Source organism: Gymnoscopelus braueri (assembly GCF_963280865.1).
Source record: "Gymnoscopelus braueri genome assembly, chromosome: 17".
Lineage (NCBI taxonomy): Eukaryota > Metazoa > Chordata > Actinopteri > Myctophiformes > Myctophidae > Gymnoscopelus > Gymnoscopelus braueri.
In genome coordinates, this window is record NC_137617.1 from 45,501,817 (window position 1) to 45,517,854 (window position 16,038).

The 16,038-nt window shown below is 40.3% G+C and overlaps 2 protein-coding genes across 4 annotated transcripts; both read right to left on the bottom strand.

The window, feature by feature from the left end:
* Positions 1-520: 520 nt before the first annotated feature.
* On the bottom strand, positions 521-10,258 carry LOC308104616 (NACHT, LRR and PYD domains-containing protein 1a allele 5-like). 3 transcript variants are annotated; one of them, XM_080455069.1, is made up of 16 exons: positions 10,192-10,258; positions 9,906-10,021; positions 8,188-8,257; positions 8,051-8,101; positions 7,896-7,931; positions 6,841-6,890; positions 6,681-6,733; positions 5,533-5,759; positions 4,844-5,109; positions 3,953-4,072; positions 3,700-3,835; positions 3,502-3,591; positions 3,307-3,381; positions 1,666-1,707; positions 1,242-1,496; positions 521-1,145 (listed from the first exon to the last, which is right to left on the bottom strand). In XM_080455069.1, exons 1-16 carry the CDS (start codon positions 10,232-10,234, stop codon positions 1,129-1,131), a joined length of 1,647 nt encoding a protein of 548 aa, XP_080311195.1. In that variant the 5' UTR covers positions 10,235-10,258; the 3' UTR covers positions 521-1,128. The 3 variants fall into 3 exon arrangements, with proteins under 3 accessions (XP_080311195.1, XP_080311194.1, XP_080311196.1); XM_080455068.1 differs by having other exon boundaries at positions 521-1,148; XM_080455070.1 differs by lacking the exon at positions 10,192-10,258 and having other exon boundaries at positions 521-1,148; positions 9,886-9,967.
* A 2-nt stretch (positions 10,259-10,260) lies between these two features.
* On the bottom strand, positions 10,261-12,714 carry LOC308105179 (GTPase IMAP family member 2-like; the record flags this gene model as incomplete). Its single annotated transcript, XM_080455815.1, has 4 exons — positions 10,261-10,279; positions 10,362-10,684; positions 11,960-12,078; positions 12,576-12,714. 4 exons carry the CDS (start codon positions 12,712-12,714, stop codon positions 10,261-10,263), a joined length of 600 nt encoding a protein of 199 aa, XP_080311941.1.
* Positions 12,715-16,038: the final 3,324 nt, after the last annotated feature.

Sequence of the window (16,038 nt, forward strand, 5' to 3'; positions counted from 1 at the left end):
AATCACTGAGGCTACACACCTGTTAATGTTTTTTTTTCTTTCTTTTTTTTCTTAAATTTTTATCCCACGATTTTGTAACCCCATTTTTTACACCCAGTGCCAATTGTCTATGTAATCCTGGGCACTGCCTTCCCTCTGCCAACCTAGGGAGGCCAGGGCCGAGCTCATGCCTCCTTCAATGCATGAGAGCCAACTGACCTTCTTGTCACCTGACAGGGGAGAGTTTCCCTGGTTGGACGTAGCGCGTGGAAGGAACACGTTATTCCAACCAGTTCCTTTCCCCTCCATCAGGCGCCCCGGCTGGCCAGGTGAAGGCAGTATAGTGACCAGGATTACTGCATGTTTTTGTGAGGGTACCTACCCTAGGGAACACGGGGAGAACATGCAAACTCCACACAGAAAGGCCCTTTCGCCAACCCCACCTAGGGTATGGGCACTGATGACGTGCCCACACCTGTTCATGTTTTGCTTGATTATAAGATCCATATCCATGAAGACAGAACCAAACCAACACACAAGAGACGGTATTACAAAAGCCTCAAAGGGGCATTTATTTAGTATAATGGCACAGAGTGGGAATGGGGGAAAGCATCCATAGCAAATAAATAATATACAAACAAATTCCTCCCGTTTTTGTCCAAGCACATTTCGGCACTTTTCCAGTCAAGTCCTATGTTGCCTATGAGAGAAGAGAGGCGAACATGCCTACATAGTATGACATTTCACCAACATAAATATAGAGGGAGGAATAAGTGGAGGTTTTGGCTTACTGCCTGAGCACTCGTCCGTTTAACGAGGAGAGCCAGTGAAGACTGAGGCAGAGTGAGTGCTTTTCATTAGAGTGGCCGCTCCTAGCTGGTCAGCGCTGGTGTCCTCAGATCAGGCTGATTGAGGAGGTGCTTACCTGTCAGGCGGCCGCCTAGCGAAACTCCACAATATATATCAAATAAGAAATTGCATCCCAAAATATAATAAAATAGCAGATCTACAAGCGCACAATCTAGCTGGTTGTGTCACACAAGTGGTCTAGTCTTTGCATGGAGAAGCCATCAGTTTGTATGTTTCTGTGATCTTCAAGGTCAGACAGCCAGGTTTTCAGCTTCCACAGTGGGAGCTAATACAGCATGATTATCTGCCCTGATCTTCTGCTGGAATTTGAAAACAAACAAACAGAAAAAGAATGTCACACACAACTCCAACAGACTGGACTGAAAGAGGGATTTAAAGTTGTTGGTTCTTACCTAGATCTTCAACAAGATACGATTCATGCTTTCGCAGTGAATCGTACAATTCGGACATCGCTCTTTTTCCCTTTTTACGTGTAACATCAAGCAGGATTCTCATTTGTTCTGCACTGGTCTTTTCTTCCTTGATTTTGCTATAGGTCTCATTTGTGAAAATGTGTTTGTCAAGGAGATCATCTGCTATGCTCATAACCTCTGTGACACGCTGAACTAGCGCACTCCTGTTCTTCTCCACAAATTCAGCTTTCATGTCTGTCAAAAAGAAAAAAAGATTGACAATTGTTACTTGACTTCAGGCCTCAGAAAAGTAGAGGTATACTGAACTTGTTAAAGTTTAATTATCTCATTATCCATGCGATTATTCTGTCTTGGTTTGATTTCAGGGTTAAATATACAGGCCAGAGACAAGTAAAGGTCTTACCTGTTGTCTGGCCAGTCTGAGGTTCTTTCACACCTGATGCACCTGAGAGAAAACAATAATCAGTTGATACTGTAGCAGAAATTACTTTCATGTTCATGATGTGAAGAAGACAAGCAGCTTCTAAAGCCACAAGCTACACAATATTCAGTGAACTAGTCTACATCCCTGAATAAATTGCATCGTCTCAGCAAAGAATCAGAAAATCTGACCTATTCAATATTGTCTTATGTTGATAACTTAAATAATTGTGTAATTATAAAATGATAGGGTTTCTACCCAACAGGGTCTCTTGTGTAATGCAGACACTGTTGGGTTGAAACTTTGCTAGTCAATAAACTATTGGTACAGTAGATGTAATCCAGTGAGCTCATTTCCTTCAATGTAGGGAGAGGGAGGGGCGACTGGGGACTCAAGTTGGTCAATACTTTACATTTCAATCTTGATTCCCTGTGGTTATTTATTTAGAATGTAGGCTATTATGCTCTCGTATAACCACAGCATTCACAGCATTTTTTCCTGAGGCCAGAGTATGTTTTGACTTGTTTTCAATGCGAGTGCTGCATATTCCCATTCTCCCGGAGTTGAATAATGTTCAACTTTGAGTTGAAGTAGTAGTAGTAGCGGTGCTCACTACTGACACTTTTTACCCAGCTGTCCAATCACAGTGGAGGAAGGCCGGGGCAAACACCAAACAATACCAGCTGTCATTATCACTCATCTCACGTAGCCAGACGTTCAGTTAAATTCAATAAATGGGCAAAAACTGGGTGGAAACAATTCTCTAGTGTAAAAAAATAACACCATCACAAATCTCTGGCATTCAGTTAAGTCAACTGGGCGGGTTGGACTGGAACTTGAACTGGCTAAACAGCGTTCTCCTCAGACCCGGCAGTCAGGCAGATACAGATATTCGCCCCTCCATCAGGCGCCCTGGCTGGCCAGGGGAGGCAGAATAGAGACCAGGATTACTACATGTTTTTGTTAGGGTACCTATACCCTAGGGGACACGGGGAGAACATGCAAACTCCACACAGAAAGGCCCTTTCACCAACCCAACCTAGGGTATAGGCACTGATAACGCTAGCTGTGAGGCCATCATGAAGCAATTACAGTATTACTGTGCATCTGCCTTTGCACTAACAATAAAAACAAATAATAATAATGACCATTTAACAGCCGGTGTTAACTGGTTAAAATGTTAAACGGTTAACCATGAAGATTTGGTTCATTTTCTGGTTGTGTGGCCCCCGACCTCAATTCATTTAACAATTTTGGCCCCCTGTCTCATCTAGTTGAATACCCCAGACTAGGGTGAAAGCTCTTTCAGCAGAAAGGCCAAATGCCTGGTAGTCATGGTACTGGGCAAAGGTCAGAGTGACCAAGGTCAGGGACCACCAAAGACTCAACACCACCCTGTAGAACTGATCTTGATCTTCCTGACAGACAGACCCCAGGTGGTGCAAAGTGGCACCAGCACCTCCTCCCTGAATATTTTTTTAGCACAGCCCATATATATATATATATATATATATATATATATATATATATATATATATGGATTTATTTTTTTATGTTACAGTTATGTAACATAAAAAAGAAACATATGTTCGGATTTATATATCTCATGAGTAAGGAAATCACCTGCTGGCTCATTAAGGAGAAACTGTCTCTTAGTGGTGATTCCTGAACCTGATCCATCAGAAGTCTGCATTTTATCTGTAAGAGATATGGCAATTACTGTCTGGTGCTACAATGCTGAAAATCCAGATATTTACAAATTAAACCTAATAATAACCTAATAATTATTAAATTGTAAGTCAAATCGATCACTCTTACGCATTCTCCTTTTGCCCGAGCCTGTCCGACATGAACGGAGCAGTTGTAGTTGGCGCAGCTTTTTCTCTGTGGAACCCAGCAGCAGGTCACCTGACATGAGAACAACATATAGGCATCGTCATTCAGAAATACTGTACACTGCAAATATTCATAAACATTCTACAAGTAGACAGGTGACTGTGTACATACAGTAGTTACCTTCTCGAATGTTTGCAGTCCATGCGTTATCATCAATACCACTCAAATTAAGATACAATTCGAATGGAGGTGGCTTCTTATAGTATGCTTCAAAGAATCCTCTGAACTCAGTTGATTTCAGGGTGAATGGCAAGTACTGCACACAGACACATAACATTAATATACATTTGTATCACACTTTTGTAATAAATAAATACATAGGCTACATACAACATGTTCACAGCTACACCTGTAGCCTATACACAAAACACACCTCAGGATGAATTTCCCCTCTTGGCTCACTCATCAGATTGTACTTCCCATCTACCAGTAGACAGAGATGATTCTTGTCAACCCTGTTGAAACGTTCTTTCTTCACCATCTTCTTGATGTCCTGCCACACACAAGGAAAACAGGTGATGACAAAATGAGAAAAGCAGGAAAGACAAAAAAACTTTCACTTCTTTCCAGACAATTATATGTTAGATTGACAGGTTGTTAATACTCAATAATATTGAAGACCATATTAAGGTTTTGGTCAAAATGAGAACACGCTGGTGCATTCCAACTAGTCAATAACTATTCAGAGCAGAGTTTAAATAAATCATGTCTAGCAACCAAATTGTGCACTCCTCGGAGCGCAGGTTTCTGCAAGGCCCCGTTGCCTACCCAGGGCCAGCTAATTTGGAAAGTAGCCAGTTAAAATGGCTATATCTCAATTGGAAAAAGGCATAAAATGTGTTTTCCAATTGATTCTGGTACCTCTGGACATGCTTAAGAATATACTACAAATGTAGGAAAATATACCTTCCGGAAAGGTGTCATTTTCGAGACGGCGTTCAAAATGGCGACGGGGAGCTTAAAATGGCTATATCTCAATTGAGATTTATTTTTATATTTATATTGCATTGGAGGAGGTTATGCGTTACGAGCTCAGTCCTTTCCCTCCTGCCCTCTTTGAAGCTAGAAATGTCTTCGCAAGGCTGATAACCACTTTTTTTACAGGATGACATCCTCTAACATCCGCTTTTCACTTTTTGGGGAGCTCCTTTGAAATCTATCCGTATAGCTCTAAATGTCTATTATTTTAAAGGTTAAAAAGAAAAAGGATGTTTAACACTATCATTATAAAACAACTTTGTCTCCATCTTGGTGGCCTTCTCACTTTAATATCTGATGAGTTGTTGCCGGCGAGGAAGATGCGGAAAATGTGAGTGTCGATACTACTCATCAGATCCTCGTAGACCATCACGGCTCCGTGGTTTTCCACCTGCGGTGTGTCCAGGGCGATGGAAACCCTATGGATGGCACCCACGGGTGACAGGGAGGACACTGGCCACTTTATATGACTACCAGAATACTGGACTGTCTCAATGAGGGGATTCTTGCCAGTGATGTGTAGGACACCCAATACCTTCTCCTTTTCCTGGCCTGGATGAAGATAATGGGAAAGATGAGGTACAGTTTAATAGAACAAAACAAAATGCCAAAAAAGGCTGAACACAGGCAGAAATATCACTGAAGGACAGTGGCGCAGCCAGAACGCTAGTATAGGCTGGGCCTAGGCAGGATTTTCGTATTTCTTCCCGTTTTTTGCTACTTTCTTTTAGGGTTTTTGTTACTTTATTTCGGTTTTAGGGTTAGGGTTAGGTTAGGGTTATGTTATTTAATTCTTATTTTTTTGCAAAATCGATTGGGTGGGCCAGCTTTCTATGTGGGTGGGATGGCTGCACCCCTGCTGTAGGATACTGTTATTTGGATTAACAATATTGTAAAATAATATTAGACATGGAATATGTGTAGTTGTACAGTTAATATTACATTTGTCAGAGCCAGCAGGCTGAATATTCTCACCAGCCAGGCACAGGGAGTGGGGGAACTGGATGAACTTGAGGGCAGATGCATCCTTGTTGACTGTGTGCACGTTGAATATGGAACCAGCGATCATCCAAGGGTTCTGGACGAACTTGTAGAACTTGGACCAGGACAGGATGGAATAACCCACCAGAACTTTCTCTGACACCTCAAATATCAAGCCTGTTAACTCACACTCATATGTCCCCTCTCCTTCCAGTTGAGCCCTAAAGAATGCACACGTGTGTGTGTGTGTGTGTGTGTGTGTGTGTGTGTGTGTGTGTGTGTGTGTGTGTGTGTGTGTGTGTGTGTGTGTGTGTGTGTGTGTGTGTGTGTGTGTGTGTGTGTGTGTGTGTGTGACACACACACGCACACGCGCACACACACACACACACACACACACACACACACACACACACACACACACACACACACACACACACACACACACACACACACACACACACACACACACACACACACACACACACACACACACACACACACACACACACACAATTAAAATGTTGTTAGGGAATTTCTAGACTATGAGGCGATACTGTATGCAAGATTCATATTTTAGATTGTGTGTTGAAACACCTTGTGATTGGTAGGTAAGAATAGATTTGATTCTGTCTGCTTGATAGCTGCCTGAAACTATGTGAAGATAGGGAAAGGAAGAGAGTATAGCTGCCTGAAACTATGTGAAGATAGGGAAAGGAAGAGAGTATAGCTGCCTGAAACTATGTGAAGATAGGGAAAGGAAGAGAGTATAGCTGCCTGAAACTATGTGAAGATAGGGAAAGGAAGAGAGTATAGCTGCCTGAAACTATGTGAAGATAAGGAAAGGAAGAGAGTATAGCTGCCTGAAACTATGTGAAGATAGGGAAAGGAAGAGAGTATAATCTGCCTGAAACTATGTGAAGAAGCTTTCTGCTTCCACCACGCCTGCTCTCGTGTTTGATTAGATTAGACATTATGTTGTAAATTGTACTTGGTGCTGAATAAATAGTGAACATGCAGACTGGTCTGTCATCATTGCTTTAAGTGCCTTGCTCCCTGAGAGATTCCACCACAATGTCCTATAAGGAATAAGAATAGAATGAAACCAGAATGCTAGATAATGTCAAAATGACGTCCAGACTCACTGCAAGCGTCCTCTGGAGAGCTTCTCAGGAATGATCCTTTTATTGCCGTAGCTCTACCAAGTACAAAAAACACAGGAGATCATTTAGGATCGCCTACAGTCATACATACTTAAATACTGTACGTATCATATCAAGAATATTATCTGCTGTGGGCAAACACCTGCTGGATGTGCTGGCATTTTTCACAACATGATCTTGAGTACACCTGATCTGGAGGGACAAATAACAATTCAATCAGAAACACTCTCGTCTTTAAAGAACCATTTATTGCCACAAATGGAATACAGTTAAGCTTGGCGTTAAAGCTCCGCTCTTGGGAGAATATTCACTGAATTTTGTCGAAGCAGCCTGCTAAGCATATATTCAGAGAATGCTTAAGCAAATCCCCATAGGGATACAATGTCAACAACAGCAGTACATTGACATATTAGTTAGAATTAGCAGATATACATGATACACAAGTATTTGAGCCTATATGCAAGACTCTAAACAAGCAGATATACATGATAACCACAAGTATTTGAGCCTAAGCCAGACTCTAATCAAAAGGTGGAGGCTGGGGTGGAGGAGGAGCTCCGTTGCTCTCTTGTTTTGATCTCCTTCCCACTTGCCCCCCACCCCTCTTCTTCTCCCCCCCCCCCCTCTTCTTTCTATGGAAATTAACGTTGCGATGGGAACGATGTACAAAAACGAATTTCACCCACTTTTTTACCTTGTAAACCTGTGATGTGACAATAAAACTGATTCTGATTCTGATTCTAAATGCATTGGTTCAGCAACCAAGAAAGACTTAGAGAATAGAAGCCGTATTTAAAGGATCCTCTTTGCTCATGCGTGAGCTGTGATTGGATAATGAGTGTGTGACGTAATGACCACTGAGCTGTGAATAGGAAACAGAATGCTGATGTTCACATCAGCTGACTGACCGCTGGTTACAGCTTTGGCGTGCACGACTTCCGTGTCCTGCATGAACTAACGCTATGCTTCATTAGTTAGGCATTCAACATATTGTTGATATTGGATTATACAGTATGTTTTCTATTGAAAAGCTCAGCTTCTAGACAGTAACATAAGTGTCATCAAGTCAAATGTTATCATGGTCTCAAAGGTGACAATAGTTTGAGAGAGATGATGTATTCCAGAGTTTGTCCAGATTTAGATTTGTGATATATTTACATATTAATTCATCCATTCATCCATTCATCTCTCACCTACCATTATCATAATCACCCAGATCAGGTGTCTTGAACTCTACAAGGAGACATTAAAGAGAAACCCTTTTAGTTCTGTGTAATCCTTCATGTTGTATTCACACAAACACTTAGAGTTCATCGTACAATCGATTAAGGAGTGTTGACTTTTCTTTTTACCTTCCTCTCCACTTTCTATCTCCATCACCTTCATCATGTTCATCCAGTCTTCTGTAGAGAGTAAAGACAGACAGTTAGTGGATCAGAAGCAGCTTGGAGGCTTGCAGTGTAAAAGAGATATGATCCATGTCTCTCACCAGAGTCCTCATCTTCCTTTTCCTCCTCTTCCTCCTCTTCCTCCTCTTCCGAAGATCGTGTAGATAAATCCTAAGAATTATGCGAAGAAAACACAACTTTCAGCCAGAGTGTTACAGCATATTTTAAGTGACTTATTGTATTAACCCAGCTCAAATATTCTATTGGTTCTTGATTACTGGCAAATCACTAAAGGTAACTCATTTAAGATTGTTCATTGTCCAAGGACAGATATCTGATTGGTCTTTTATGGACCATATATAACAGTATATATGCCCATATATATTGGCATGCCCACACATATTGGCCCTCATTTATCAATGGAGCGTAAAAAACTGTGTGTTTTTTTCCATAAATTCGGCCGTAGGGCAACGTCAAAGTCACATTCATGAAGCGATCCTATACAGCCAATCCTAGCGTACATTTGGTCGGAGCTTTGATAACTCTGACGGCTGAAAACGAGCGTCATTTAAATAACACGCCTTTAATATTCTCGAAACGCCCCGATTTTACGACATGAAGAACCAGAATATGACCAAACAAATCATGAAAAGCCAATAAGAAAGAGTTTCCCCCGCTCGCCTCGCCACACACTCTCTCTCTCTCTCTCTCTCTCTCTCTCACACACACACACACACATGCCCAACTGTGTCTTTCATGTAATCCGTAACGGTACAATCTTTGTCACGTAGGCTTGTAGCCTACATGAATTCACATCGCCATGAATGTATATACATTTATTTAACCCATACCGAGCAGTGCGCGTTCGAGTTACACTAAAATAAAGCAGTTATGTAGGCTATTCCCCATGAGACTTGGGCGGGCTGCAGTGATCCCGTGCCGCCACGTTAATAAGAGATTGGAGCGTCGGGTTTATATCCTTAACCCAGTAGGTTGTAGCCTACATAACTCCATACCATAGGACAAGCTACTGTAAGTTTGTAGACCTCACTGTCCATGAAAAGACAGTGAGGTTACAAAAGCGCTCGTATATTTTGAAAACAGCAGATCTACAAGCTCACAACGCGTCGCCATGCGACGCTTGTGAGCGTGTAGATCTGCTATTTTCAATGCAGCCAGATCTGCAATCTTATCTGAATGACTGTTAAAGCAGTTTGTTTAAATTACTTTATAAAATGATATATTTTCACAGGGATTATTTATTAGTGGGATATATATACACTGTGGAGTGGATATAATGTGTCCAGATGCCTGTGCGGTGAGACAATGCTGCTCCGCAAGTCTACAATGGAACAAACGGGTGCAGCCAACGCCAACAACTGCTCGTGACCAGACGTGAGTTTTGAACGGGCCATACGCTGAAGACAACGTCAGGATATATTGATAAATGCCGTGAAAATTGCGGTGATCTCGCCGTACGCCCATTATTTGGTCTGCACCGCGTTGATAAATGAGGGCCAGTATGCCTATACATGGACATATTGGTCGGATCAGCGGCTCTGGACAACCGCATATCCGAACAACTGGACGGCGGCACTCCCTCAGGTCCTTGCCAAACTTTATATATTTTATAATATAAATTATATTTTTCTCAAATTTCATCTCCTCTCTTCTCTTGTCTAGGGACAGATTCTAGGAGACCTACTTGAATAATGAGTAAGTAATTAATTACATTATGGTTATGTACATTTTGAGATATTATTATGTATCTGCACTGAGATAAAGATGCTAATATTTACGAAACATCTTCATCTCTCACACTCATCCCCTCAGTATCTGTCTGGGTAGGACCTTCACTCATGGAACCATATCCTGAAATGGATGCAGGCATCTTATCCAGCCAATCAAAGACCTTATTGTAAGGAGACATGCTCACTGGAACAGAAGACAACAGACAGCAAGACATTTACAATGATAATAATACAAGATTAATATATTATTATTATTATTATTACCCTTATTGTTAATATTCATATTCATATTAATATTCATATTAATACTAATATTAATACTAATATTAATATTATTAGTGGACTCATTCTCACATTGAGGTGACTTTGATTCATGACTTTGATTGATCATCGCCATGTCTTCTATTTTCTCAATCAGCTCTGTTAGTTCTGAAATGTCCCTCTTGAAACCATGTTGAACATGGTATCTGTAGCCACATTTCTCTAGGAGCCACCTCAGAGGTTCTCCTTCGGACTCTATGTACTCCTCAACACGTCTCTCTCCCAGCCAGTATCCCTGTGTGAACAGAACCAGAGTGTGTGTCCAGACTCTGTCCCCCAGCAGCTCCATGTGTTTCTCCACTGATCTCCTGTCAGCTTCAGAGAAATTGTACCTGACATCAACAGTCAACAGGACAGTGTGGAGTTCAGGAGAACACAGAGTCACACCGCGTAGAAGGACGTCTTTCATCTTCTGTGATGGAGGCGTAGTCGACCAGTCTGGACAGTTCACCACAGTCACATTTCTTCCAGCAACTCCATTCCGTTGTCTGACACATTCTGTCAGTTTAGTCTGGGCTTTAAAATCCTGGAATATGACATTTACTGTATGTTAATCATAACAATCAAAATCTTCATTATATTCTGTCTAAAGAGTTTCCCTCAACCTTGACAGAGATCTCTGTATGATTGCATGCACTGACCACGTCTACAGCCCCCAAGCGGGGGGTCTGGGGGTCCTTCCCCAGAAACTTTTTAACATAGTCTATGAATTGAATACCAAGGCCCTCATTGGAAACAAGTCCGCAAGGACTTTCATGAACGGACCTGTTAGACAAAATATTTTAAATGCAACTGTGCTGTTTTACATTTTTTTGCCTAATAAAATATTCAATCAATCAATCAATAGTAGATATCATTTCCTGTGTTCTGGTGAATTTGGGGAGTTTGATACCAAATCAAGGAGAAATCAAGGAAAAATTACAATCAATGAGTCCTCAAGGAGATGTGATTGAAATCAAGGAAACTCCTGCAAAATCAAGGAGGGTTGGCAGCCCTGTAATTGCGTTTCGGCATTTTCATTCACTCACGGAGAGCTCAGGCAGTGCATTAGTTTGGCTCAGTGCGCTGTGAGCCTCTGCTTTGATCTGAGCGGAGGAGCGCAGCGCACTGAGTTGAGCACTGTATTATGAATGATACACGTTGCGGGGTTGAGGGTGGAACTCCGCCTCTCAGAGTGTTTCCAAACGAACCATTGAACGTGCATTGAAAATACATATATGATGATACACACATACACGCACAAAACCCTGGACATTTGAAGGAATGTATAAGATGGCGTATGGTCTGTGTATGCCATAGCATAGATCATCAACACTGCTGAACTTCTATTCATTATTTTTTAACCACTTTCAACCTGTTGTCCCTATTGGCATATGTCATCATTGGTGAAAAGTCTCATAAAAAAAAGATATACAGCAGCTGATCTACAAGCTTGTGTGGCATTGTAAGCTTAAAGTATTACTTTCTTATGTAATGACTCTGCGTTCTTTTGAGAGAGAACAGTTGTGTGTATTGATCACAGTTCAATGATCACATGATTCTATTTTATACTTTGACTAATAAAAAATAGCAGATCTACAAGTTCACAATGCATTGCAATGTGACAAGTTGTGACTAGTAAATCGGCTATATTTAAAAACTGAAAGAAGTTTAAAAAAAAAAAGTAAAAGGACATTAAACATTTATGACAGCATGTTCATGTTATCATCAGAAAAAAACAAATTTGATCTCTTTACTGTTTAATTTGAATATATCTGAGTGTATATGCATTATAACATCACATTAATATGATATTACTCACCTGGTATGGAGTTTGTTGAAACACATTCTGCTGCAGTATGGTATTTCCAGCATTGTTCCTCTGCTCCTGCTCTCCACCAGCCAACATCACCCCCACATCTGGTAGACTCTGATGTTCTCCTAACAGACACAAACTCTACATTAGTTCACTGAACTGATTTAAATATTTAGAGCCTGGATTCAGAGATTGAGTTATATGAATTATTACAATTAAGACACACGTTCCAACGCGCTGTGAGCTTGTAGATCGGCTATTTTTGGCCCAAAAAATGGTGCACAAAGTAACCTTGTATGTCCAAAATTACGTATTAATTTACGTTACTTTTCAGGAAATGGGAAAACAATAACCTGTGTTCATGGATCCAACTTAGTTATTATTTAGTCACAAGCTCTTGTTTATTGGTTCGGTATATATAATATCTACCGACAGACTTATAGCCGATCTACAAGTTCACAACATGCCATGATGCGACGTGTTATGACCTTGTGCATTGACTAATTTTGCTACTAGTATACTAGTTTATTGATTATTATAGTTTATAATAATAATAATAATCATTATTATTATTATTATTATTATTAATTTACCAGGCAGAATTATATTTTAAAAACATTACCTTTCAGAGCAGTTATTTGACTGTGTTTCTTGGTCATGAATGTCTGGACATGTTCCTCTATGTTCCTCTTCCTCTCTGAGATCTTCTCACAAACGTCTCCATTATGTTCAAAGTGTCCATCTCTGTTTCCTGCCACCATGTCATCTATCTTCACCAGCAGCTCTGCCACCTGAGTGTCATCTCTCTTCTTCTTATTGTTGAAGACATGATATCTGTTCCCACATTTGTCAACAAGCCAGTGGAGGTCTTCCCCTTCAGCCTTAATGTGCTGCTCAATGCTTATGTCTCCCAGACAATCTCCATAGGTGAACACTACTATAGTGTGACTCCACACTGTCTGTGACAGAAGTGTCATGTGTTCCTCTACTGCTACTCTCTGTGCTTTGGTGAATGCTCTATCAAGAGGAACCATCAGAAGAACAGAATGTGGTCCAGGAGGACAGAGACTCACACTGTTCTGGATCTCCAGTTTGTCCATCTCTGAGGTGTCCTGTAGTGGACTGTTGTAGAGCCAGCCTGGTGAGTCCACCACTGTCAGATGTCTCCCTGCTACTTCAGCATGTCTTACCTCACACTGAGCTGACCTCTGACCTACCTGACTAACTTTAAAAACACCTCCTCTCAGAATGGTGTTTCCTGCTGAACTCTTCCCAGAGTGCTGACTTCCCAGCAACAGAATCCTGAGGTCAGATGGTCCTGTCAGAGAAAATATTGTTGTTTAACCACATACAAAACTGTGTGTGTGTGTGTGTGTGTGTGTGTGTGTGTGTGTGTGTGTGTGTGTGTGTGTGTGTGTGTGTGTGTATATATATATATACACACACACACACACACACACACACACACACACACACACACACACACATATATATATATATATATATATATATATATATATATATATATATATATATATATATATATATATATATATATATATATATATATATATATATACACACACACACACACACACATATATATATATATATATATTATATATCAAATGTACTCTTTTACTTTCCATGAATGTATCAAAACATGCTTCTGTGAAAATAGTACTACTTTACATTAAATTAATTTAATCATGCACTTGATATTTCTATCATAATGTTTCACCTGCTGGTGTGTTGCTGGTCGTTCGTTTGGAGAACAATCTGGAAAACATTGTAGCCTACTGGAAACACCCAAAATTAAAATGACATTAATGTAAACTGCCAAAAGTATTGATAGCTTGTGTGTGAAGTTGACACTTTGGCCTCAGGGTGGCGCCAGAGACAAGGTCATGGGATCACTCACTCTAAATGGTTAGGATTCATTATCCTGACTGAGTACATGAATTCAGTAGGTTTCACTGAGTAGTCCATCATTAAGTCAATGATACTTGTCTATAAGTGGACATTTTGGCTTACGGACGGCCATAAAAAAACTAATAGCCGCACAAATTTGCAATATACATTCCTGTCAGTTCCTAAGTGTGTTGGATTGAGAGCTGATGCTGCAGTACAGTTTGACAGACACTAGTAGAGTGAACAGTCCATTGCAGGATGAGTCTGACTGTACAGTAAACTGTACATCCATCATTTACTATCATCTGATGTGTTCTACCTATAAAACACATCTGTAACTTCATTAGATTTGTAATGATATAATGATATATTGAAACATCCGTTACCTTATTAAAGTGTTGAAGAGATGACTGTAAACTTCAGTCCTCCAGTGTCAACATGCACTGACAAGTGATTGCTGTCAATCAAGAGGAACATGTCAATCATTAATGTGCTGTAATGCAGTGGTTCTGAAACTGGAGTCCCGGCCCGGGGCCTAATGCATATCAAACTGGGGGTCCTTGAAAATAAAAAACGTTTGAGAATCACGGCTGTAAAGAATGACTTAGCAATGTTGCAGTCATGTGTACTGTATATAACATACATAGTGGACTGCTTTATTTTATTGTATTTACTTATCATTGTTGCTGTCATACATACAGTATATGTTACAGTGAATTTGGAAAACCAGGGAGTTTGCAAACTTCCTTAGGAATTTGTGAGAAAAAAACATAAACATCATTCCACGTGACATTTAATAAGAACAAAACAGAGATCGTTCAACAAAACAATCAATGAATGTGTAACAAGTACATTACATTTCCTACAAAAGTTAGTTTGGCCTGTAATGTAAGAATACATTTATCTGCCAATCACATGCAGAACATATGAACAGTTTCAACCATTCCATCCATCGACTTACCATGTCAGACAGTGTGCAGGTGGCTTGTCAACATGTGAGACCTTCGGTTGTTCCACATGGTCTTCAAAGCCTCACTGGTGGTGCGTCTGTCCTGTTTTCAAGTAATGTAAAAAGTCATGCATGTAAAAAAAAAAATCAAACCTTAATCAGGTGAGAGTGAAACAAAACAAGCGCCTCCCTCACTTTGGAGCATTCTGACATATTGCACTAGTGGGTGTCAGCGTGCTCATGTGTTTTTTTTCCTAAGTCAAATGGACATATAAACACATAAAGAGTTCATACATTGCAGGCAGACTGCAGGCACATGCACAGATTAGAGCACTTTACCTAATGCCCTCAGAGTTGAAAAGTGCCCTTTCTTGGCTGTTTTTTACTGAAATCCTATAAAATATAAACCACTGCCAGAAGCTTTCCATATGTACTTTAAAGGGGTATGTCACTTTAAAACAGTTAATTTTAACATCTACTCAGGCTTTTGTGTGCACCCCAGACCATTTTTAAGTTGCTTGATTCAATATATAGATACTTGATATTCATTTTATCATCGCTATGCAAACCCATTGTAACGTCAAACTCCAGTTTTAACCTCAGCCAACACCCGTCCTTGTTTTCGGTGACTGATATTGTCCCTCTCATGTGTGAGAATTTCAATTATTGATTTTTTTATAATATTTTTGAATGACAAAAATGTTTTAAAATAGCAAAAATATAATCTTAACCAATCAGGGTGACATAAACAGGACAATGTGAAGTTTCAATTCCCTGCAGGAATATTTCCACTCTTCCCAATCTAGGCATAGACAATACAGAATGGTAATTCTGTATTGTCCATGATAGTATCACATTAGAAAGTACTATTCCTGATTAATTCTGTCTCTGATTAAATCTGTCTTACCTATTTATATTACATATTGTGATGTCACGTGAAGCTTGACCAATGTTAGGTGTTCACAGACGGACGGACACGCACACACACACACACGGACGGACAAAGTGAAAACATACTCTCCACCATGCCTTCGGCCTGGCGGAGACAACTATAAAAGTGTGCTCCTCGGAGCACATGGGTCTCCGCCAGGCCAGGTAGGTCATTGTGGGCCAGCAATGTTTGGAATCTAGTCATTATACAGGTGAGTGGAATCTGAAAATGTTGAGGGATTGATGTTGATGAAATGATTGCAAATACACAATATGCTGGTTTGCGGGAGTGTAG